This window comes from Strix aluco, chromosome 5 (assembly GCF_031877795.1).
Source record: "Strix aluco isolate bStrAlu1 chromosome 5, bStrAlu1.hap1, whole genome shotgun sequence".
NCBI lineage: Eukaryota > Metazoa > Chordata > Aves > Strigiformes > Strigidae > Strix > Strix aluco.
Genome location: NC_133935.1, coordinates 13,535,952 through 13,559,521, shown reverse-complemented (window position 1 = coordinate 13,559,521; position 23,570 = coordinate 13,535,952). Strand labels below are relative to the sequence as shown.

Sequence of the window (23,570 nt, the reverse complement as noted above, 5' to 3'; positions counted from 1 at the left end):
TTTGGGGTTAAGGTGAAAAAAAAACATAATGTGGTATGTTACATAATTCAGGCTTGATAAAAGCAGGCACTTTTACAAATTTCTCAGCATCTAAATAGCCAAAACAGCATGGACATGAATTAAAAGAATGTCTGTGCAGAGGGTCAGGAACATCTGCTCCTCTGCAGGAGATTACAAATCAATATCAGTGCTACTGCAGAGGAAAGAAAACAATGCAAGTCATCCCACATGCCTAAGGTATGAAGGATTTGGAGATATCATTTAGCTGAATATTTTTAGAGAATTTAGCATGAGAGAATTAAGAACATCAAATAATAGAGAAGATGCTAAAGGCCTTGTCTAAAAGGATGGACAATACCAACAAAGCTGTTCTCATGACTGCATCCACATCAACTCAGATGAGAACAGCTGGCCAAATTCAGCTGAACTAAGGAGAACAACTCTAGGCTTGACAACATGTTGTCTCTGAGTGGTTCATCCACAGCTGCACCCCTCCTTAGAGCAGCTGGCCTTCAGCACCTCCTGGGACAGATCCTGAGAGAGAAAACACTACTCTACACCTACAGAACAACTCCTGGTTCTTTTATGTAAAACCCTGGAGGAAGATACAAGAGGCACAGAAATGGCTTGGCTCTCTTCAAACAAGCAGCAGATGTCTTTATGCATGAGCAGTGTGTGGGAGACACTCTCCAGCAAATTAGAGTGCTACAGGGTCTGGCTCCATGAAATTAGAGATTGGATCCGGAGATTAGAAACAACACATGCCACTCAATTAGCAATACACTGGCTGCCAGACAAGCTCTAGGGCCATTTTCCATGATCGTGGGTCTTATCTTCAAAACCCAGCCTCCTCCCACACTTCAGTGCTACCACCATGTTCAATGGTAATATTCAACCAACACTACAAATGCCTCTAACTAGACGGTGTTAACAGTGGGCTTATCTAGTACCTACTCACTGGAATTTGCCATCATTAGAGAACAAACCAAGCATAAGCCATGACTGACACTCACTCTCAGCTAACATCTGATTAAAAGCTCAGCTGTTCAACATTTTATGCCATGTGTCCTTTGAGAAAGCCACCACTGAGTCACCCATTTCTTCAGAAATGAATAAACAAGAATTTGATTTTCCCCCTCCAAATGAAGGAAATTCTGGGGTGTGAGATGGTTAGAAGGGTGCACAATAATTGCAATGACATCTCATAGTCCAGAAGGAATTAATAGTGACTCTTGAGCTTCAGCACTGTAATTTCTGGAAGTGTCATGTTCCAGGTCAAGGTCTCCTGTCTAAACAGTCTTCCACTAAACAGACAATTTGGAGAGTTGGGCTGTAGTTTTGTTTGTTATGTATCACTCATCAGGTTTCCCTGGGCAGTGAAAGAACTCAAAGAAGAGTGCTAAAAGGTTTCTCAAGCACACCACAGGCTAGTGAGACAGTTTAAGATCTGACATCAAAGCCTCTATGCTTTACATCACACTGCAGTCACGATAACTGGCCTTCCTCATCTTTCTTTGACATTAACCAGCTCAGATACAGCTGTAATTCACATTTCAATTGATCTCTTAACTTCCCAATTTTCACTTTTCACTGTAATATCATGCTACAGCTTTGTTTTATTCCCTTTGTACCTTACCTGTTAGTATTCTCCAGGACTTCAACCTTCTTACGCAGCTCACTATTTTCATTTGAACAAGTCTCAACTCTGGAGACAGCACAAAGAAAGAGGAATGTAAAAAATCAGTTATTTATTAAACTTGCTTTCACAGACAGCTCTATGATCTTGCCTACATTTAATGCAGAGTTACACCAATGAACTTAAGTCATAATCTTTAATCATATTTCTTGGTGTAAAAGACATTGCAAAAAATACTACTAGCTGTGCAGCACCTTCTTACACTGCTCAACTACATCCCAGCAGGTGCAGATCACTCAGGATGGGCCGTAACTACTTTTTGCCCCTTGATATAGCAACTGCTCAGACATTCTCTGTGCATCAGGCCATGGGACAGATACTTCAAAAGTCACAGAACATGCTATATTTATGTTGTTAGCAAGTATTCTGTGCAAAGGTGTTCAATGTGTGCATTTCATTGTTAGGATGAGGCACCAAGCAATTTTGCGAATGCCACACTTCTGAAAACAGATATTTGAATTTCAAGTTTAGGGAGGTTAATAAGCCAGGAGGATTCATTTCCAAGATAGTGCTCATTTCCACACTGCCCCTGGAAACCCCCTAAAGTTGGTTAGGACTCCTAAAAAGACAAACATGATCAGATGAAATAGCTTCAAGGAAAAAGGTAAAGGGAAATAGCTTTGATATTTGTATGTATTTGGTGGCATTTCACAAGAGTAACTCTGAGAAAGCAACACTCATCCATAAAGAGGTAAGAAGTAAAAAAGAAATTACATCAAGGATATCACCAAAGATAGTACAAGGGGTTTAAAAGATCCATCTGGTGAAGTGCAGAAGAGAAATACTAGAATACTTGTCTGTTGGAAGAAAGATTAACTTGGGATATAAATCACTAACTGGGGGTTTGTCTCCTTCTCACTAAAGGAAGTCGATGGGTCACACGCTGTTTTCCTGCGTCCTGCTTATTTTCCCAGGCAGTCTTGACTCACCTGCTTCCTATTTCTGTCTCCGTCTACACTAGAAGACAGAATATATTCACTCTGAACCCACCTTTCTCTGGACACTGCCCACCTATTAGGCCAACGGAGTTGCATGAGGGGGAGGCCAACAGAAGATAGGTCTTGCCTTATTTAAGGTGTAAAGTCTTTGTTGGCATGTTAGCAACGTGTTGCAGGTAGACACAGTTATGAATGCAGCACCCCAGCACACGTACAAGCAGAAGCCAGAAGAAGGGGCTTTTCTCAGTCATAACCACGAGATGGCAGCTGGCACTCTGTGCACTACACAGTCCCAGCATCAACAGCTGGATCCCTTCCCAGTCCAGCAACTAGTGCTATTGGCCCACTTGCAACAGGAAGGAGGCTGGCTTACTTTTTTTCCAGACTGTCCATGTATTCTTTCTTTTTTCTTCTACTTTCCTGGGCAGAGATCTAAAGAATAAAGAAGAAAAACACAAAATATTTGCATAGGAAAAAAAAAGCATCAGAGATGAATTAATAAACTGGTAAAAAGTCCTGACGTGATTAGATTCAAGCCTCCATGCTGTTCTCATTTCTATTTCTGGCAAGCAAAGCACTGAGTTGGACTGTTTCCACATCCTGAAGCATGAGTGCTCCTCTCAGTAGTAGGAAAAAGATCATTCCCTGCTCTTACAGAACTAACCTTAAAAAGTAAATCACATTCATCTGGAGAGAATATCCTAGGACAAATACTAAAAGATGATCCCAGGACAATGTCCTGCATCTGGGAGAGGAAAAGCCCACGCATGCATTAGAAAGCAGCTTTGTAGAAAAAGACTTGGGGGTCCTGATGAACAAGTCAAACATAAGTCAGCAATGTGCCCCTGTAGCAAAGGCGGCCAACCAGATTCAGGTCTGCATTAACAAGATCGTAGCCAGCAGGCTGAGAGAGAAGTGGTTCTTCCCCTCTACTCAGCACCTGCAAGACCACAGTTGAATACAGTGTACAGTTTGTGGCTCTGAAATCAATACTTTGGATGTACAGAAGCCAGCTTAGAGGAGGACCACTGCTCTAATAAGCATGCTGAAGCACATGACATATCAGGAAAGGCAGAGAAAGCTGGGTTTGTTCAGATTTAAGACGAGAAGTCTAAGGAAGGAATCCTATTGTTGTCTTCAACTATCTTGCATTGTGAAGATGATGTCAGAGCCTTCTCAGAGGTGTACAGCAAAATGGCAAGAGGCATCAAATACAAGTTGCAACAAGGGAAATTCCAATTAGACATTAAGAATTCTATTTATTTGGTTTTACCACAAGGGCAGCCTAATACGGGAACAGGTTGCCCAGAGATGCTGGGGACTCGTCACCCTTTGAGACAGGAAAACGTAAGTGGACAAGACCCTGAGCAATTTGCTCTAAGCTGACTGTGCTTTCAAAGCAAGGAGTTGGACCGAAGGACCTCCAGAGATCCCCTCCTGTATAAATGAGCCTGATTATATGAAAGTGGTACGCAAAATGCAAGAGGTCACTTCCAAAAATTTAAAAAAATATATATTACAAGACCAAATTCCAAGTCAGTGTGGGCAAATTACACCTCTATCTGCAAAACCAATAACAGAATGCATTAACTTTCAAAGATGTGCTAATATCCACTAGAACAAGTGAGCTGGACAGGTCTGAAAAAAAAAAAAAGCTTTCCTCCCTATCATTAGGTTCTTCCTCATGTTGGAAGAAAGAAAAGACTTGTAGGGCATTTCACAGTCTTGGTATCAACCATTCATTTAAAAGTCATGGACTTCAGTGATCAAAAGACTAAGGCACTGAAATACACAGTCAGATTTTAAAACGTGAAACAGTGGAAAAGAACACCTTCATCACCATGGAAAGAATATAGGTCTTTGCCTACCATAAGGGTAGGATTGTACTGTTTTTAAAATGGAGCCAAGCAACAGCAACTTGATACCCTGATTGCTAAGTACTCTATTGTTCATGTGTTCAGGTAAATAGCTGGACAGAGGCACACTGTCACAGTGACACACAGTTTGATGCATGTGTTTAGGAACAAAGAAAAACACTTTATTAAAAGACATCTTATAGCATTCAACAGTACCACAGACCATTACTACAGAATTGTTGCAGCATTTTTTTAATGCAGGACGAGTAAGAATTACCCAGAAAAGTTAACTAACATTTACCTTGTTCTTTATTTTCCTGCGGATTTTCTTCAGCACTTTCTCTTCTGCTTTTGTCAGGGGCAGTTTGGTAGGGATTGGGTACCCCTCTGCTATCAGTGTTCTCTTCTCCTCCTCTGTCAGGATGAGTGGGCCTGTCCCCTGTAATTTCTGCAAGTGTCATAGAAATGAAATAATATAACAGTAAGCACATGCAGCCTTAGAGAGAAGAGTGTCAGGGAAGACAGGCAGCAGTTCTCCCACTTCAGAAAGGACTCTGCCTACTAAAACAGCAGTCTTCTGCAATTGGGAATGCATGGAAGGGGAAGACCTTTCAGATAGCTTCCATTCAGAGACTGAACCTTTGGGGTGGGATTCCCTCAAACTAGTTGTTCTTGGCCCAGCCCTGTACACACTGAGGACCAACAGTAAAACTCCCCTTGGCTCAAACAGGGAAAGAGACAAATGAGAAGTACTGCTGAAAATCCCTCCCTAAAGATCACCACTTGCTTTCAAGAGGACAGATGCAGATCTACCAAGGACAGGTTAACCCAGCAGGGCTGGGCCCTAATGCAAAACAGAGTCCATGATGGGAGAAACATAATAACACTGTTGAACCCTGTCTCAACTTAGAGAGAGGCACACGCTGTTCTCTGTGGGAACAGAACAGACCAGTGAGCAAGAATTACTGGATCTGCAGTTTTGACCAGAGATGGATTAATGTGAAGAACAAATGAAAGTTAGCAAATCCATGGCAAAACCAGTAATTATTTAAAAAAAAAAAAAAAAAAAAGAGAGAGACACAGATAGATAGATGCTGGAAAAAGACAGCCCAACTTACATGTGGCGCAGTCAGGAGAGGGGAATTGGAGAGCGCTGACGCCGTGCGTGATGTCACTTTAGCCGTGGCTTGTAGTTGGATTGGGCTTGAAGGAGGGAGTGATCTAGCCGGGCTCTGCCCTCCTTCAGAGTCACTGCCATGGCTGCTGGGAGGGGTTGGAGGCAAATGCAGGGGATCCACTACTAAATGGCAAGACAGACATATAACATAAGGTTTTGACGTGCTAATTTAAATTTCCTCTAGAGCTGCCACCACCATCACCACCTAGTTTCCAAGACTAGGACTCTCTGCTAAAAAATGGATCAAGCAAAGTGGCAACTTGGAAGATTTTCAGAGCATGCAAGGTCTCCAAAGGAGGAATGAAACGCAGCAGCTATCTTTAGGTTCAACAGGCAAAACAGGGCTCTGTGCATATGCTCCAGTCACTTCTACCTACAGTTCAGCTTCTTCTCCAAATGCTTTGAGGTTTAAGTATAGTCCTCCAGTACAAGTCTCCTGTGCCTGGAAAACCACAGCGTGCTTTGTCTCCAAAAACAATAGTCTTTCCTAACTTTGCTGTGGATTAAACAAATCACCAGTATTTTTCAAGAGAAGGTATCAATCCAAGGTGTTATATGAACAGGGAGGAGAGAAATAATCTGCCTCCTAAGGACTTGGTTTGGCACAACCGGGAAGAAGTGACAATATAGTGACAGCAAAGGTTTTAATGTACTGATGAAGCAGGAGCAGCACAGGCAACCACCACAGGAATCCCTCTCACACTGTGCTATCCAGGGCCATAAGCTAACTTCTACTGCACTTGTAGCCAAAAGAACCTGTGCTATAATTGGCAAGCAAAGTGCTGCTTATGACGAAATGGGTCTGGACCAAGAGAAACAGGGCAATGTCTCACCTACTCATATTACATGGACAATTTAGCAGATGTCCAAAACAGACATAACTAAATCATGTTTTTCCTGAGATAAATTCACAGCAATGAAAATTGAGAGTAGGAAGGTACAGGGCTGAATTTGCCACCTTTCACTTGTTATACTTCGCAAATTTGAGTTGAAAAGATCAAATGGGTGGTGGGGGAGGAAGGAAGAAAAATAGCAACAAAAAAAAGCTGTTATATATGAGCTCTTTTTGTCTAGCATCTTAACTCTAGTAGTTGCCAGAAGAAGATACACACTTGAAAAACAGCAAGGCCCTTAATCCCACAAATTGAGCAACTGAATCTATGCCCTGGATTGAGATATAGCCTCCCTTTTTCCACCTGCTACATCACTTGCTTCTCTCCCTAGAGCAGTTCTACTTACCTACACAAATGAATTCACCAACAAAGTATCATGTGTTCCTAACTGAGATGCAGTTATCTGCTCAAATTTCAGCCAAAATATTTGGCTCTTTCAAACTTCCCTTGAGTTGACAGATTATGTGCTAGAAAACCATGTTTAACTTTCACGGCAGGGATCATTGTTCCTCCTTCCTCATTTATAGATTAATGCAAAGGAGTCCTGGTGGTTCTTAAAAACTCTGCTAAAACTAATATGCAACAAACAGATGCACCTAACTTTTAATTTCATATAAACTCACATCCTTGCTTTTGTATCAGAGGTTAAAACGGTAAAAGTTTCTACTTCTGCTCTTCATGTTTTCTATGCCTTAGTTAAGTCCTCTCAAATTGATTTCTCTTCTAGCCTAAATAATCCTGGGCTTTTCAAGCTCCCACGAGCAACTGTACAATTGTTAATACGATACAGACAAAAATGGGATAATTTTGTGATAAGCAAGGAAAAAAAAAAAAAGAAAAAAACACATAAATGGGTCAGAGAGAGGCTGGCTCTTCAGCAGTGTGAATTGAATCCCTAGAAGGCAACAGCTTCAGCCTAAAGATTAACATGGCCAATGAGGAAGCCAAATATTTAATCAGGGTAAAGTACATTCACTGTGCATTCTGGTCATCTCCCCCTGCATTTTGGGTTGGTAATTAACAGACCTTCCTTAGAAGAGAGGTTCAGGAACTGATCAACTTCATGGGGCTCCAATTTAATCTCTGGAAGCACTTTCTGGCTCAGTGGTTTCATCTAGAAAAGAGAAATTAACAGCATGAAAACCCAAAGCACACATCTTAAAAATCTTAATAGAAGGACACAAGGATGACTTCTCCATAAATGGAGAGGTTTCCCTCTCCTCCTGCTCTGCTACAGGCAAAGCTTTTAACTGCTTCACACAGTTTGCTAAACCAGGCTACAGAGAACACTGCCCTGACTACTCCCACTGTGGCTTTTCTTACTACTATATTTAGCTAAATAAAAGATTACGCCTCAGAGATGACATTTCAGACTGAAAGCTAGCATGCAACCCACTCAAATTACTTCTCTTAGCAACAGAGCTGCTGCTAGGATTTGCCGGACCGCACAGTCTGTTTGAGCAGAGACAGAAACACTCCTGGCAGTGGGGGAGAGCCTGTTCAAGACCGCTGTCATTGGGGAGCAAGAGCAAGGTGCCAGCCACTGGGGACCTGATTATCAGACCCAAGTTCCTTTTACGGTGTGGAGGAGCACAAAAAGAGACAGTCACAGCTGACCAAAGTTTGGAAGACATCTGGCTTGCCCTGTTGACAGGGCTGAGACACCAGGCTGCCAAGCTGTTGCCCAGTTTGCCTGAATGATACAGTCCCAGGCTTGAAGAAGCCAGTCTGTCACACCAGCATGCTCACTGCAGCCAAAATCTCTCTCAATAACCTGTGTAACTAATGGTAATGGTAATGAGCCACCAGCTAGTCCCAATATACTCTTTGCAAATCACGGCATTCCAAAGTACAGCAGGACTACGTACCAGGGACAGCACATTCAGACTACAGGAGAATTATGGGAAACTTGTGTTTAGTTTTTTCAGTTTCTCATAAAATAATTTCTGTTGCACTTATTTTTGACCGACATCCGAGTGGAAACATTTATTTTCAGCATATACTAACTTCACCCGGCCTGGACTGACATCGCACCCTAGGGACTGAGAACAGTCAGTGCTTCTTCCTCCACTGATAGGGGACTCTGACATCAGCTGCTGCAGTTCATTCTCCTTAACTCAACCACAGCCAAACTATGCTCTTGAGAATGCCCACTGGCTGCTCCAGCTGTGGTCAGAAAGGCATCACAAACGCTCCTTACAAGGCAGGTTGGTGTGGAAGCAGCAGAAGCTCAAAATGTGAAAGCTCCACAGATCTGGCAAAAGTGACTTAGCAGGCAAACAGGGAAACTCTCCAGTCATTTCAAAAAAGAAGTTTTGTTCTGATTAGGGGAAGGCACAGCAGCACTAAAGCAAGTTATTATGGAAAACACTTAGCTTGTCACAGGCTCGATAGGGCAAATAGGTTAATCAGTTCAGGTGGGGCTGGTTCATTAGAACTGTTTGAATACTTTTAAGAATGCATAAGCCCCAGGTTTTGGGGCTAGTCGAGAAGAGAAAGTTGTGTATCCAACCATTAAGACCTGAAGATGGAGATAAGTGTTTTGAAAAACAAGCTCTTACAGCAGCAGTGGGACACCAGCAAACACTAAAAACATTAAAGCAGACTGCAGTGTGCACCCTGAATTGACAGACTTTGGCACCGTAGAGGCTACACTGGTATGCAGAGTCTTGGGAGAATCTGTAGCTAACTGCACAGAGAGGAGAACAGAAAGTCTGCAAGTACCAGGGCATCGGTCTGTAGCTCAGGTTGTTCCTCCTTCAGCGACGTGGCTGTGATGGTGAGACTGACTGAGGGAGCAAGGCCTGACGTCTCACACAACTCTGGCTCAGTCTTTATTGCTGCTGGAGTCAGCTCTGTACCCAGACACCATTCCTCATTTTTCAGGTCACCTGCCAGGGAAGGAAATTGGACACCACATGTTTAGGTCAGAGACAGAAAGACTACAAATGAAAATAATGTCATCCCTCCTCCAGAGAAGGGAAACAAACACAGAAGGCATTTCAGTCTATCAACAAAACTCTGTCCTTACTATTCAGCTCTCAGTCAATGCAGACAGCCGTGCCATTTCAGGGCTGTAACCTAATCCTAGCCCCAGGATACAGAGAGGAGCAAGGAGGAAAGACACAGAGCACTAATCACTGTACATTGCCGAAAGCTGCTAACACGGAGCAGAACAAGACTAAACAAGCCATTGGGTAAGGCAGCCAGGGAGCCATGTCCTACACACACTAATGCCTGCTGACTCAGTTTTATTTCCCCTTGTAGAAATAGCATTTAGCCAGACTTCTGCTCCTTCTAATATTTGCAATCATCAAATAGACAGAGTGGTGATATTATACTTTTAAGAACAAAGGATTTTTCACACTCTCAACTTCAAAATTTTTCCCCCAAGGATTCATTTAGTAAGTATAAAAGAGGATAAAGGCTTTGATGATTTCACAGGAGCACCAGTGCTGTGGTGATCATGCTAATCTCCTCCCCAGAGCCTCTGGAAGTCACAGAAGTATTTTGACTGGCAGCAATGAAACGTGCATCACATCTTGGCAGAATCGTCCTCTAGCCCCACTTACTGCAAGCTCCTAATCAGAACGAAGTCATGCAACTTTTCACTGGACAAAGCTGAAAGGTTTGCCTTGCACTGTCAAGAACTGGAAGAAGGTTGGCATGGTAAGTTGGTAGCTCCCCATTTTCATTCATGAAGCAGCCACTGTTTGGCTTGCTGAGAAGGGACTTATTCTCCCAGGTCTAAAATATGATAGAGGATCAAGAACCTGGAAGGACTCAACCTTCAAAACAACTCCACAAGGCTATTAACAACTCCACTTTAAAAAAAAAATGCATTTTTGGCAGTTGCAATTCTGCCTTAAAAAAATTCCCATCCCTACTGCTAGAGTTCAGTTATGTAAGTTCTCTTCTCTTGCAGGAGAGTACCCTACACCAGCTGTACTGCACCCCAACAGCATACAGCACAGTCCTCTGACACAACTTGTCAGTAGTTGTGAGAAGCACGTCATTAAATCAAGCAGCTGGAATCTGAGGCCAAATATACATAAGAGAAAAGAGTGTTGATCTTTCTGTCAGAGCTTTCTCCTGCCTTCATACAGAGTATTTACTGCATATATGGAATTAAAGCAGAGCAAGTACGTACACCGTATAGCTAGTAAACAGCAAAAGCTTTGAATTAACTGTTTGCTGCATCAACACCGTGGGAGGCAGCCAGGGTGCTGTGGCTGTGCCACCAGCAGTCTGCAAGGCTGACACAAGACCCTTACACATCTGAGCGTATCAAGTTGGTGAGATGTCAACAGAGTTCAGCTGCAACAAACAGGTAACAAAAACAAGAGCGGGCTTACAGCCTCCATGCTGCTCTCTGCCCTTGCTATTAAGACCACACACACATATGGCACACAGGCACTGGGCAGAAGCTGGGTCACTGGAAGAAGGGAGAAGCATGTACATCTCCATTGCTAGTAATTACTATGCGGTGGGAGCTAACCTCCACCGCTGGCAAGGAAGGAGGTAATTTGAGTAAAGACACACCAAGGAATTAAAAATGAAAAATACATATCCTGTAATCAGAAGCACAAGAACAGCGAGCCCAGCTCTGCCAAGAGAAGTAACTACAGCAAGGGCTAAACACCGTATTTAAGTTTCTGGAGAGCTGACTCCCAAAGCTTTCTGGGAAATGCTGAAATATAAAAATAGAAGTATTTATGAAAAAAGAGGTAGCATTGTCTAAATATTAACTCAGGAGAGAGGACACTGCTCTCTTTCAACCGTCCCCGAGCCTCTCTACTCACAAACACAGGAGTGCAGCTCCCTCCCTGCCGACTGCAATGAAATATTCAGTGGATCCGTGGACTCCCTCTAGCTTGCTGTGTGTGGATCATTCAGATAAGACCTTTAAAGTTGTCTCTTTGCCTGGAAATCCAGAATCCTTTGACAAATGCAACTTTCAAATGCTTGTTTGGATAACTTCTGCCAACACCTCCCCCACATAGTTGTGCAGAGCGTCCTGTGCAGAGCTTGCTGCCTCTCACACCTCTGGGTCAAGCTACACGGTGGCAGGGCTATCCCTGTAATCTACTTTACACTCCCTTTGGGAGGGAAGGCTACAAATAAATGAGAGCTATCACTGAAGCAAGTAATTAGCCCTGAACTTTCTGAGATTTGTATTATCATGCAAGTAGAAGAGAAATCTAGCCATAGGTGCCCAGCAAAACAGGGCATGTCCTCTAAAGCTGCACTTTGTGATATTTATCACCTCTAATCCCCAGACTCATCACAAGGATTCAGCTGCTCTAAGGCAGCAAGACATGCTGGCCTTCAGCCGGTCATTTTACTCCTCTGGAACCTGACTTTGCTGATTAACCTGACATCCCTGCCATCACCACTTAGATCTGCACAAACTGCTCAGAGTTATTCTAGGCTTTAAAGCCAGTCTAACCAGTTTGTAGGGTTATAGATGGTTTTCAGCGACAGCAACACGCTGCATTTAACACTGAGATAACTTTGAAGAACGACATCTAACACTTCTTTGACACTGCCTCTTATGATGCATGGTGACAGCTGTCATTCCAGATGAACAACCCTGTGAAAGGAAGAGATGAAGCAACACAGTGGTCGAATCCCACCTTGATACTCCCCTCTCTCCACTTTTTCCAAGCCCCTGCTATGCATTCAGTATCATGATCAGTGTTGTGCAACAAGTTACTTTCTTTTGACACATTCCAGCTTCTGAAGTCACCAACAACCTCTCCTCTGCTCCAAGACAGCTGCAAAAGGACATTTCCCACTCTCCTTTCTCCTCTTCCTGAGCACAGCTGGTTGACATTATCTGAAAATCATTCTTAGTTTATCCTTGTAATAGCCCCTTAGCACCTTAGTCTACTCTGCCAAGAACTGTACTAGCAGAACAAAGTGGCAGCCCTTCTCCCAAAGCCCTTGAGAATGTTGCATAACAACCAGAAAGATTTAGGCAAATGGGAAAAATTGAGCAGGCTACAGAATACCAGTCATACTGAGAGGAATGGCACACCTTCCAAGACAAGAGTATTTCTGATGGAGGGGTATGGAGAACCATGAGAGAGGTTTCATGGAATAATGAGAACAAGCAAGAAGGTGCACATGAAATACTGAAATGAAAGGACAATGGAGGCTGGCTCAAGGGACCTACTGGAGGAAAAGGGAGGTGTCTTCTCCAAACCAAGTAAGACACATGCTATTCAAAGAGTCAATGACTGGTGTCAAGAAATTGAAGGTGAGTGTTTATATTTATATTTGACATGATCCAGGAGATACATGTGAACTGTTGAGACAAGAGTCCAAAACAAAAGGCTGAGAATATTATCTTGATGACTGTATTCTAGACAGATATGAGTAGGGCAACACTATATTGCTGAGGTGAGACAAACACTTTGCAAACAGTTCAGGTATAGAGAGAAGAAAGCCTAAACAAGAGATTTAGCTATCCAAATGGCCAGGAAAATCCACATCCTGAAGTTGGTCACTTTGGCTGTTAAAAATCTCTTCTCAGGCTTTAAAACATTGATTCCAAAGTTCACTGTTGAATAAGTGACACTGGCAGTCAGTCCCCCTTCCCAGCTGAAATTTCCTATGAACTTCAGAGCTCTATCGTGCTGTTTAGATGAGAAGCATTCCCCTTCACCTACGCCTTCATAAGCCCATGAATGCTAGGCATTTTGGCACATGAAATATGTCATTAAGTACTTAGCAAACTCCCAGCTAACTCTTCTATGTGCAATGCACTAGCACTGTTAAAGTCCACATGCAGACTATGTCAACTGAACATTAATGTTGCAAAGCACCCAGGTATTAAAAAATAACCTGTGAAGGCTTAATTCAGTGTATATTTGCACATTATATACACCTAAAAATAGGAATGTTTTAATAATGTGATCAATTTCTCTACAGAATGCCTTACCCAACAGGCAGAATGCATGGTGCTCCCCTAACTGAGGAGCTATTCCATGTTTTGTTATTGTCTCATGCACAAGCCTCATCTCTTCTTTACCAAATACAATTCAAATTCTGTTCCCACAGAGCTGTTTAATTCCCTCCTAGGGAAACACTTCACCAACCTGAATTAGATTTCCACAGCGGTCCTGAAAATTCAAGTCAGCCATGGAGAGATTGAGGCCAAAAAGTATCTAGTAATTTCAAATGTCCAACTGGAGACAACTGGAATTGGATTTTTCAGATGATTTCGCACTGTTATTATACTTTTATTAAAAATACAGTATGCACTGAGTTTTCAGGTGCGGCTCTGAGCATCTACCACTTCTGCAAGTTTCAAATCAAGCATCCAAAAAACCCATTCATCACAGTAACCCAGGGTTTGTGACACATGCATCTAAGATCTTATCTTCTGTATCCAAGACTAAAATTACATTTCTTGCGAAAACTTTGCATGCTGCTTCTGTCATCAAGCTTGTCCCACTTTTCCTGCAGACTCTCGTTTAGCATGCATCTTCCACTTTCTTTTAAAAAAGAAAAGGCAGGAGCCTTGCAAAGCATCAAAGTAAGTTCAATCAGTGTACCAAGCCATGTTCTCACTGACAGGAAAAACTTTAAACATGTCCTCTTCATTCCCAGCTGAACTCATCGTGAGCTCAGCTTGGTCCCAGATAACGACATGCAATGCGTTGTAAGATGCCGTGTACGTGATAATGCAAGAGAGAAAGCTCAAAATGGGACATCATTCCCTCAGTGCTGTAAGTGCAAGCACTGCACGTCGTGCATATCAACAGCCAGGTGTCCAACTAGCAAACAAACTCCTTCTGTCCTCTGTCTTTATTTCAGAGGCCCTAATGCTGCCCCAGGTTCCATCATTTGCAGTTAAGATGGGCAATGCTAGTAGGATCTACTCAACACACCACAAATGGACCTTCCTTTTTCACTCTCCTTTCTCCAGATCACTACACCCAAAAGGGAAAAGGCTATGCAACATTTTGCACAATGAAAGCTTAAGATCTTTAAAGTCCATCATGAAGACTGAAGTGCTTGGTTTTGGGTGCACAACACACCCAAATCAACTTCTCTCTATGCTGCACACCACACACATTATAATGATAGCTTTCAACAGAAATGGCTTTCAGTGCTCCTTTTAAGCATCACAGCTATAGCAATGATCAGTATGTGTGATTTTGGCATACATGAAGACCACACAACCAAGAAGGGCTGTGTTTGTACATGACAGAATTAATATATACCACTTCTGCATTTGTTAAAAAACATTTTTTTATATATGTATTCATATAGACATATAAAAAAAATTAAACATAGTGTCTTAACAACAGCATGTGCAGCTTCCTAGGATGCTCATAGTTCTCTGAAGAACTGCAACATTTTGCTTCTTTCCTTGTTCCATATAATATTATGGGAAGGCAGGGAAGGAAAAGTGGAAAATAAGGTAAAAAATTCTTACTTCAACTGTACGTTTTTTTTAATATCAGAGTTCCCAGCTAGTTTTGCTTTCCTTTTTTGAACTATTTCTATTCAACATTATTCTGTCCAACTAATTCTTCAATCTTGTCCACCATGCCACCTTCTTTCCTGGGAAAAAGTAAATCTTCTTCAATATTGACTAAATTTAACTCTCTGTGATGGATGTACAGAGAAACACAGCTTATGAAATTACCACAAAGATCTCCCTTACTCCCCACATTCATTTCAGCACTCTTCATTAAAAAGTTTAACAGAGAAACTTTTTGCATGGATAACCAAGGTGCATCAGTGAGTTGCTGTGTATTTTTAAATAATGAAATTAGAGATGCACTCTGTATCTCTCCCTCACCCCTCCCAAGTATGGAGAATGCAAGTATTCAGAGAAATAACATGGTTTTCACTTTTTTTTTTTCTCCCCCTGCAGTAAAAGGGAAGACAGCACCACTAGGTAAACAAACCCACACAAGGGGTGTAATCACTGAACCTAATCTTGAAGGGATAAAAAAACACCATACCACCATTACCATCATGACAGATCATAATCACACAGAAAACAGATGCATGCACTGTATGTCATTTGTAACAAGCCTGCAAATAAGATCTGTAGAAACATCAAGAGATACCCTTATCTGTATAAGCAGAATGAAGATGCAACTCTCACCTCCTTGAAGTTCACTGTCCAAGCAACTGATAAAACAACTAGAGAAAGACAAAAGCAGAAACTTAAGCAGACCACAACAGACTAACGGTCAAAGCGTTTTGCAGAGGTATCAGAAGAGATATCTCTGGACAGGGTAATGCAAGAAGATCTCTAATGAGTCAAACTGTTCTCCAGCCAAGAGTATTTAAATAATCCCCCTCTTCAGCCGTGTCATGGATTTGAGCAAAAGGGCTTCAACTAATCCCTTCTGGTCCATGACCGACCTTGTACTGCCATCATGAACCACGGGGCTTGGATGCACAGCCCGCATGGCTCCTGTGCAGCCGTGCCATGTACAACAGTATGATGGCTCAGACTTGGCTCATCACACGTTAATAAGACACTGTGACTCAGATGGTGCTTAAACTTGCACCGAGGGTCCACGTTTGCAAAGCTGTACTTTGTACAACAGTTTGGTTCTTGCCTGGATCCTACCTCTGAGATTGCTGCCCCTGTACAGCTAGCAGCAGGATCCAAGGGTGCTCACTAGCTCTACACCACAGAAATACAGCTGCAAACTGGGAGCTGCCTAACTGCAAGGGGAAAACACCTCCTGGAAGAGGCTCACAGCTTGTTTTAGGGGAAATGGACACTCGCTCTCTGTCAGCAGAAACACCCCACCACGAACTCGAAAGGACCTCTGCTGATGCACAGATTCTGGGCATGCTGCTGGACATGCCGCTCGCAGGGAAGTTCAGTGTCCCCAGCTCTGCAGTCTGAGCCTTTCTAGCCTCCCAAAGGCAGGCTGGACCTTTCCGGAGGAATAACTGCTTCCTTGTCTTCCCCCTGAGCTCGCACCATCCCCAGTGCCCAGCTCTGGGCTCACGTAACACCCCCTGGCAGACACAAGCCCCGTTTATCATGCCTGAAATGATGAACTTCAACACCACTGCTGCTACCCCCCCTCTCCTCCATGAGGTGAGAGCCCACATTCATCAACAAACAGTTTCTCTTACAGATTTTCCAGATGGCATTTCCCCCTCCCAGCGTGCACACACACTTCCACCACAAATAATGAAACCAAAGCCCTCGAAACAGCCTCAACAAAGGAGGCACTGTTTGACTACTAAACATTGGGGTCCTTTTTAACATGCCAGGAAGGGAAAATTGAAATAAATGGGCAAAGATGAGCAGCAGCGATATACAGTAATCACAACGCACAGCATAAGTAGCCTTTCTCCTAACAAAGGATCACCAGTCATACCAGCATACCCCCTTTGAGCGGCAGGGAGTCCATCTAAACCCCACAGATTATTTGTATCATTATCAAAGTTATTAAAATAGGAACAAGGACACATTGTTCCTCCCATACCTAAACAACCAGGGTCAATACCCTGTTTCCTGCGGAGAATTTGACAGTTTTCAATCAAACTCATCTTGTCACATAAAACCAGCCAGGAGATGTCTCAAGAGTTACAGGTTCTGCTTTAACCTCTCTTCAGACTAAGACTTTACACAAGTACAGCTGTCAGCTGGAATACAGTTCCTGATGGTTTTAATTATTTTGCTTAGGGATAGAAAAATGTTATCTTATATATATGGGAGCGAAGCACAGACTGAGGTGGTAGCTTGGATTTACAGCCTTAAAGCTTGATACTATTAAATGTCCTATAAAAGACTATGATTTTTTTTTAAGTTATGTGAAAATTATCCACAGAAGTACTGTGTTCAAGTAAAACCATTCTCTCTCACCCGTCTGAATTTTTCTCCCCACAACCCACGTGGATGTTTGTGAGGGCATATGCACATTATGGCAGCAATCGGGCTTCAACACACATCAGAAGGACTTGATGCTCACAGCACATAAGTAAGTGAGCATGAACTCCCAGTGCAACATTACAGAGAGAATGAGATCACTGGTTTCAGAAACAGCAGGGCTGGAAGTGAGAGGAGTATTCCCCTAATATGCTAGGAAAACTATTCCTGGGAAATCAGCTCCTGCAGTCACTTGACACAGAGTTTTGAAAAGGAACTGCAAATGTCCCTTTGTTTAGAAAGGAACTGCAATAGCCCAGTGTCCAGAAGATACTCCCTATAGGGAAACACCAAGGAAGTGCAGTTCATTTAAACTGTATCTAAGCAGAAATCAAGAGGGAACTTAATCACAGCCTACAAACACCTGGGGAAAGAGGTTTCCGAGAGCAGATGGTTCTTTACTCCAGCAGGAACAAAGGCCATAAGGAGATCTCATATGTGGAACTGGAAGCCAAAGGAGGTCTGACTGCAAATAAAGTTGTCAATTATTAACAGTAAGCATAAGTAAGCACCAAAACGCCCACCTCTAAATCAAAACTGACGTTTTTCAGACACAGTGCTGCCCAGGTAGAACTTACAGGCTTGATTCAGAGTGACCTACTGAGATTTTGGAGCTTGGACGTATAAAAGTTCAGAAGTCTTCACATCCTTTAAAACTGCAGCTGCTGACAAGGACTGACTGCTACCCTTCCACATAAAACCCACCCAAATACAGGCTACCACCACCAAATGGCTTCCTCCCCATTCTCCCCACAAAAATAAAAAAATACACAGGAAAAATGTCGCAGTGGAATGTGCTTGCAAAAATTATCAGTATGGCTTTGATAGCATCTTTTCAGAACACAAGTGAATGTCTTTGTCCAGCTCTTTTTCTTTAAAGTCAGGGCAGAGGAGGTTCCATTTTCATTGTTCACATTTCATTGATTCAGTATTTAAATAGAAGCAGGACAATGCATTTCTCTTTGTATATAGTCTATATAAAAAATAAAATTAGGATATATAACCTACTACACATAATAAATAAATTATGACTTATATATACACGTATATATTATGTGTGTGTATATATATGTATACACATAAAATGTATGAAGACCACCCTGAGCCTCAAGTCCATGAGCACCTCTACACGAAGAACCAGCCCATGACACTGATTACTGCTTGTGGACTCCATCCGTAAGCAAGCATTCTCCTGTACAAAGCGTTGCCTGAGATGAGGTCTGGATTTATCATCGAAGGGCTATTTGCCCTGGAGAAGTGGAAGCCATATACAATGATTTTCAGGATTTTGTTTGTTTGTTTTGGGTTTCTTGTTTGGTTCTTTCTTTTTCAAACGATGTAGGGAGATGGAGATGAAGTTTAAAAGGAAAATTTGGGGTTTAAAAGCACAATACAGGAAAACATAACCTCAGCAGTAAAAAACCCAGCAACAATACAGGTTATATGCAGGGGCCAGCCCCAGTTTTGGCACAGCTAAGCATAAAATAGAAACATACCATTTCTGCAATCAGTCTGTCAAACCTCTAGCCAAGACAAGCTGCTTCAAATCCAACAGTAACTTCAAAGCATTCCTGAGCAGGAAAGCACGAACAGGAGGGGCAGGTGGGGACCAAGACTAGTCTCAAAAGCAGAGCCCTCAGGGGACGGGGAAAGGAAGGCACCCAGCCACCTGGCCACAATTTCAGGAGAGAAACCATACAAATGACTAGCCGGCTCTCGACTGTCTGAGCCCTGCCAGGCTCACAAACAAAAAAATTACACCCAGAAACCAAACACATGCCCACTGCAAACCACCCCCTATCACTTGAGCTGAATCCAGAGGATGAAGAGCCCCATGCAGGTGCTGCAGCCTTTGCTTCCACGTTCCTGCTGCACACCAGCCCCTCAGTATCACCTGTACTTGGTTCTGGCCTATGGGTCTCACGTGTCCAAAACAAGGGGCAGCCACTGTCCTAAAGTTTGTGCTTACGGCTGACAAGATGAAGCATCAGAGGGCAGGGAAGGACCCTACATTCACATCTCAAGTCAGACAGGAGGCTAACCACAGTCCTGCTGAAACTTGGTTCTTGACTTGCTCCTGGCTGTCTGACCCACAGCCCTTCCTTTTCAAAAGGCTGCAGAGACTGGAAAACTGAAGACAGACGTGTACCAACCGTAACAGAAAATAAAGCTTTTTCCCGTAACCGTTTACAACTGTCAGAAGTGAACCTGTGTCCCAAAAGGCCTTGATGCACAGCAAGAGGTCTCCCTTATCCATCAGCCCTATTCTCAGCCTCCCCTCCCAGCTTAATTTCCTTCCAAGAAGCATTTTCCATTTCACAGCTACCCACTGTGCTTCTCCACAGTTACTCTGCAGTTGTCTCAAAAAACCCAGGGCTCACAACTAGAAAGAGGAAACCTGCTGTGAGAGAAGTGGCAGCACAACTGGTGCCGCTCATCCATACCTGGGAAGCAGCTTTCTTTTTCATGTTACAGCCTGGAGCCCTCCCCAGGCCAGGTGCCTTATTTTCCAGTTCAGGCAAACAAAAGCACATGATCAGTTAGCTGTAAGCAAACAGGTTAGGCCTATAAATCTCGCTCTAGTATCTTTAGTCTTACAAGTTTATGCAAAATTGAATATGAGAATAGATTCTCGGGGGGGAAAAAACAAACAACTAAATGCCAGACATCTTGCTCACATCTGCTTTAAAATAGTTACTCTAGCCAATGCTTTCATAGGCTGGAGATTCAAGGACTGACACCTTCAGAGACCCCACATTAGCAACAACCTGCGAGTATTCAGAAAAGTTCTTCTGCACAAAGCTGGGGAAATACCCTCAATAGAGTGAAGTCAGAAGAGCAAATAACTGGGGAAGAATGGTGCTGGGACCTTGATCTTATGGACGCTTAAACATATTCTCCCGTTGAGATCAACAGTACTCCTCAGAAGAGTTAACCCAGGCTTATGAGTTTGTCAGGTTTTACACTTCTAGAACTTTTTAAAAAAAACCTTATAAAAGATTTACAATTACATGAATAGGCCAATTTAGCTGTTGTAGAAATTGTGGTAATGGCTGCATAGAGGCCAACGAAAATGGCTCACAGCAGAAGTTAATTGTTCCTCTGCAACAGCCAGTAAGAAGGTGCTTACGGAGTCAGAGTGATCATTTACTCCCCCATAATGGTTGAAAGGAAACATTAAATAACATTTTCACTAAGGTTGTCAGAGACTTGGCAGGGAAAAAAAGATGGAAATAGACACTGAATGGCTTAAATCTGTCTTGAAGATCATGTGCCAAACAAGATGGGCCTTTTTCTCAGCCTCCCTGTCACCTGGGGCTCTGGGACCCCATACTTGGGAATACGTAAATGAAAACCACTGCAGACATTGGGTGCCACTGAACCAGAGGGAGATGACTCCCAAAATTCAATTCCCTCCTCCAACAGGCAGGCACGGACTGAAGGAGGAGGGCAGAAAAGCAGGTAGCAGAGCAACACAAAGTGGGGCTGGCCTGGTGGCAGCACACCGTCCCCAGCGCCGCAGGGCTGGGACCAATGACCGGGGTCACCCTGGGCCCACAAGGCCATCAGGACCCTGCCCCAGGATGGGCCACATGCCCCCAGGCGTCACTCCTGCCTCTCCAACAGGCCTCTCACCATGGAAGCAAACTTCAGTTTTTAAGGCTATTTTTGAAGGCAGGCGGGTACATTTCCCTTTAGGACACCAGACCCATGTGGTACAAGCCACCCCCTGTCCCCGCTCGCCGCAGGCAGCCTCCCTCCCTCTGGCAGCTCACGACTCACTGGCAGGCGGGCACGGGGCTCGGCGGCCACCCGTCTGCTCCCAGCACAGACAGGGCACCTGAGGGCTGAGCAGCCGATTAGTGCTACACAATTAACATGCACCAAGTTAGAAGTGACGTAGGGAGCCACCCAAGTTAGATGTGACGTAGGGAGCCACCCTGAATCTCAACATAAACTAGCACACGGCATCTGAAAAGTTGCCTTTTCTGAAAGGAGTTTGCAGCTCCAGGTCACGCTAGCTGCTGGTGTGACAGCAACAGTAAGGCCTCTAACAGGCGCCACTTCCAAGTACGCATTGTCTAGCCATACGGGCTAAGGGGCCTGTCCCTAGGGAATCCTGGGGTTTCCCCCTCCTTGCACTTCCCCTGTCTTTGCTTGCCCATAAACTGGCCTAGGAGGGAATTTCTGCACATCCTAGGAAACAACCCACCAGCGCTCATTGCCAGGACAACTGCTAAGAGAGTTACAAGGAAGAAACATTGCATTACTGACTTCACTGCAAAGTGAGAACAAAGCCTGTTTGTCGTGTGCTTTGAGCACACCACCAGGCCCTTGGTCCTCTAGAGCTAAGGGCAAAGCTCTGAGATGGCATCCAGACGCAGCTTACCTGCTCTGTGTCATCCTCCTCCTCCTACTCTTCCTCGCACTGCTGCTGACCACAGGCACGCAGGTGCACAGCTCATGTGCCCATAGTACATATGCACACACGCATGCAAGTGTCATACATGAGACTCCTCACTAACCTGTTTCTACTCCCAGCCCTGCAAAATCATGAAGCCTCGCCATGGAAAAACCATGAACACATGACAGCTGTAACAGCTCAGCAATCTGCCCAGTGGGGTGGTTATTTGGAGGATGTAAATTTTTTTGCACGTTCTTTATGTAAGTCCCTCATCCAAAATTGTTTCTCAGTCCCTGCCACTCCACAAAACCAATCCCAGTTCCCCAGCAGCAGGAGATCATGCTGGAGCACATGGACCTCCCACTCCACACCCTGTACCTCCTGCTCCCCAAAAGGACACTGGTGCTCCCAGTATCTGTCCCCTTACTCCACCAAGGGGGCTGGCATTCACCACAGTTGTCAGGAGCACTGTGTACCTCCACCATCTAACAAGGGAAATGATTTCAAACTCCAGTGTCAAACCCTGCAGTATGACCACCCACAAAATCCCCCTCTCCTGCTCTCATGGGCTCAAGGGCTGAAAAATCATCAGGGTGATGCCTTTGAATATCTATCAGACTGTAACTGTAATTCTGCAATTTCCTCCAGTATTTCTCTGAGCTTCACTGTTTTGAAGTCAAAAGGTCTTGAAAGGTCGTGAGTGTGATTCCAGGGTTAAGATTAAATAAAATGCCAAACACCAAGAACAATTCCTCCTCCTCCTCCTCCTCTCTTATGAAACACTCTGCAGAGTGAACAGAAGATTAAATGCTTTCCATTCATTTTCTATTTTTAAACTCACTTGTTAATGTTTCTTGGCTTTTTAAAACATCATTTGACTAGAGCTCTATTAATTACCCAATGGTCTCAGCAGTATGAATTTCTTCAGGATTTTTCCCCACAGGAAACTCCCCTCACTTTTAGCCTAGTTTGAAGCTTCTCTAACTTCCAGAGAAGCTTCGTCTCCAAAGTTTCTTGTGCTTGTTTCTCCTGCCACAATTAATATCTCCTGCATGTATTAATTTAAAGATATTCACATAAAACAGCTAGGAAATATGAAATAGGAAGGCTTTATGTAAATGGTGTTTCCAGATCGCCTCCAAAAACCCTGTCTCACATTGAAAAGCCTTCTCACAGGTTTTATTAGTTGTTCTCTTGTGAAATCTCTAACAGACTGCATCTTGTTTTAAGAGAGTGCTTTGGACAACAAAACTGTCAGCCTTTGAAAACTCACGTCCTGGTGGATCTTCATAAACAGCTTAGCTTGTTAATGCTTAGACATAAGCACTAATCTCTCTTCCTTTTATTGTGATGCAGCTTAGTACTCTACTGCTTTTCACTGTAAAGCTAATGTTGAAGACATAAACCAATTATTAGGAGTGAAAGTCTGCCATGGTGATTATTCCTAATAGTTACCAGATATTCATGGCCTTGCTCCTCCGCCAACCACTAGCTTTTACCTTGAACTCCCCTTTCTGCTAGCAAGCATCTTTATGCCAGAACAAGCAGGTTGGATCTCTTCCTGCCACCATTCCTGCATTTCCCTTTTTTCCCATCCAGATGTTTATAACTGCTGAATTAAAGACAACTGCTAAAAAATGCTGTTGGTTTTCATCATTTTCTATGCATCGTCATTTTCCAC

General features: G+C 43.4%; 1 protein-coding gene across 2 annotated transcripts in view; it reads right to left on the bottom strand.

Annotated features, from left to right (window-relative positions):
- Nucleotides 1–23,570, bottom strand: part of CREB3L2 (cAMP responsive element binding protein 3 like 2) — an 83,675-nt gene that overhangs the window by 15,330 nt on the left and 44,775 nt on the right. Inside the window, exons 3-8 of one of the 2 annotated variants that reach the window (XM_074826015.1) lie at nt 9,285–9,451; nt 7,587–7,674; nt 5,609–5,790; nt 4,792–4,938; nt 3,008–3,066; nt 1,637–1,705 (exon numbers count right to left, since the gene is read on the bottom strand). In XM_074826015.1, coding sequence (XP_074682116.1) covers nt 1,637–1,705; nt 3,008–3,066; nt 4,792–4,938; nt 5,609–5,790; nt 7,587–7,674; nt 9,285–9,451 — 712 coding nt within the window. The remainder of the gene's footprint in view (nt 1–1,636; nt 1,706–3,007; nt 3,067–4,791; nt 4,939–5,608; nt 5,791–7,586; nt 7,675–9,284; nt 9,452–23,570) is intronic. The other variant, XM_074826016.1, reaches the window with a different exon arrangement.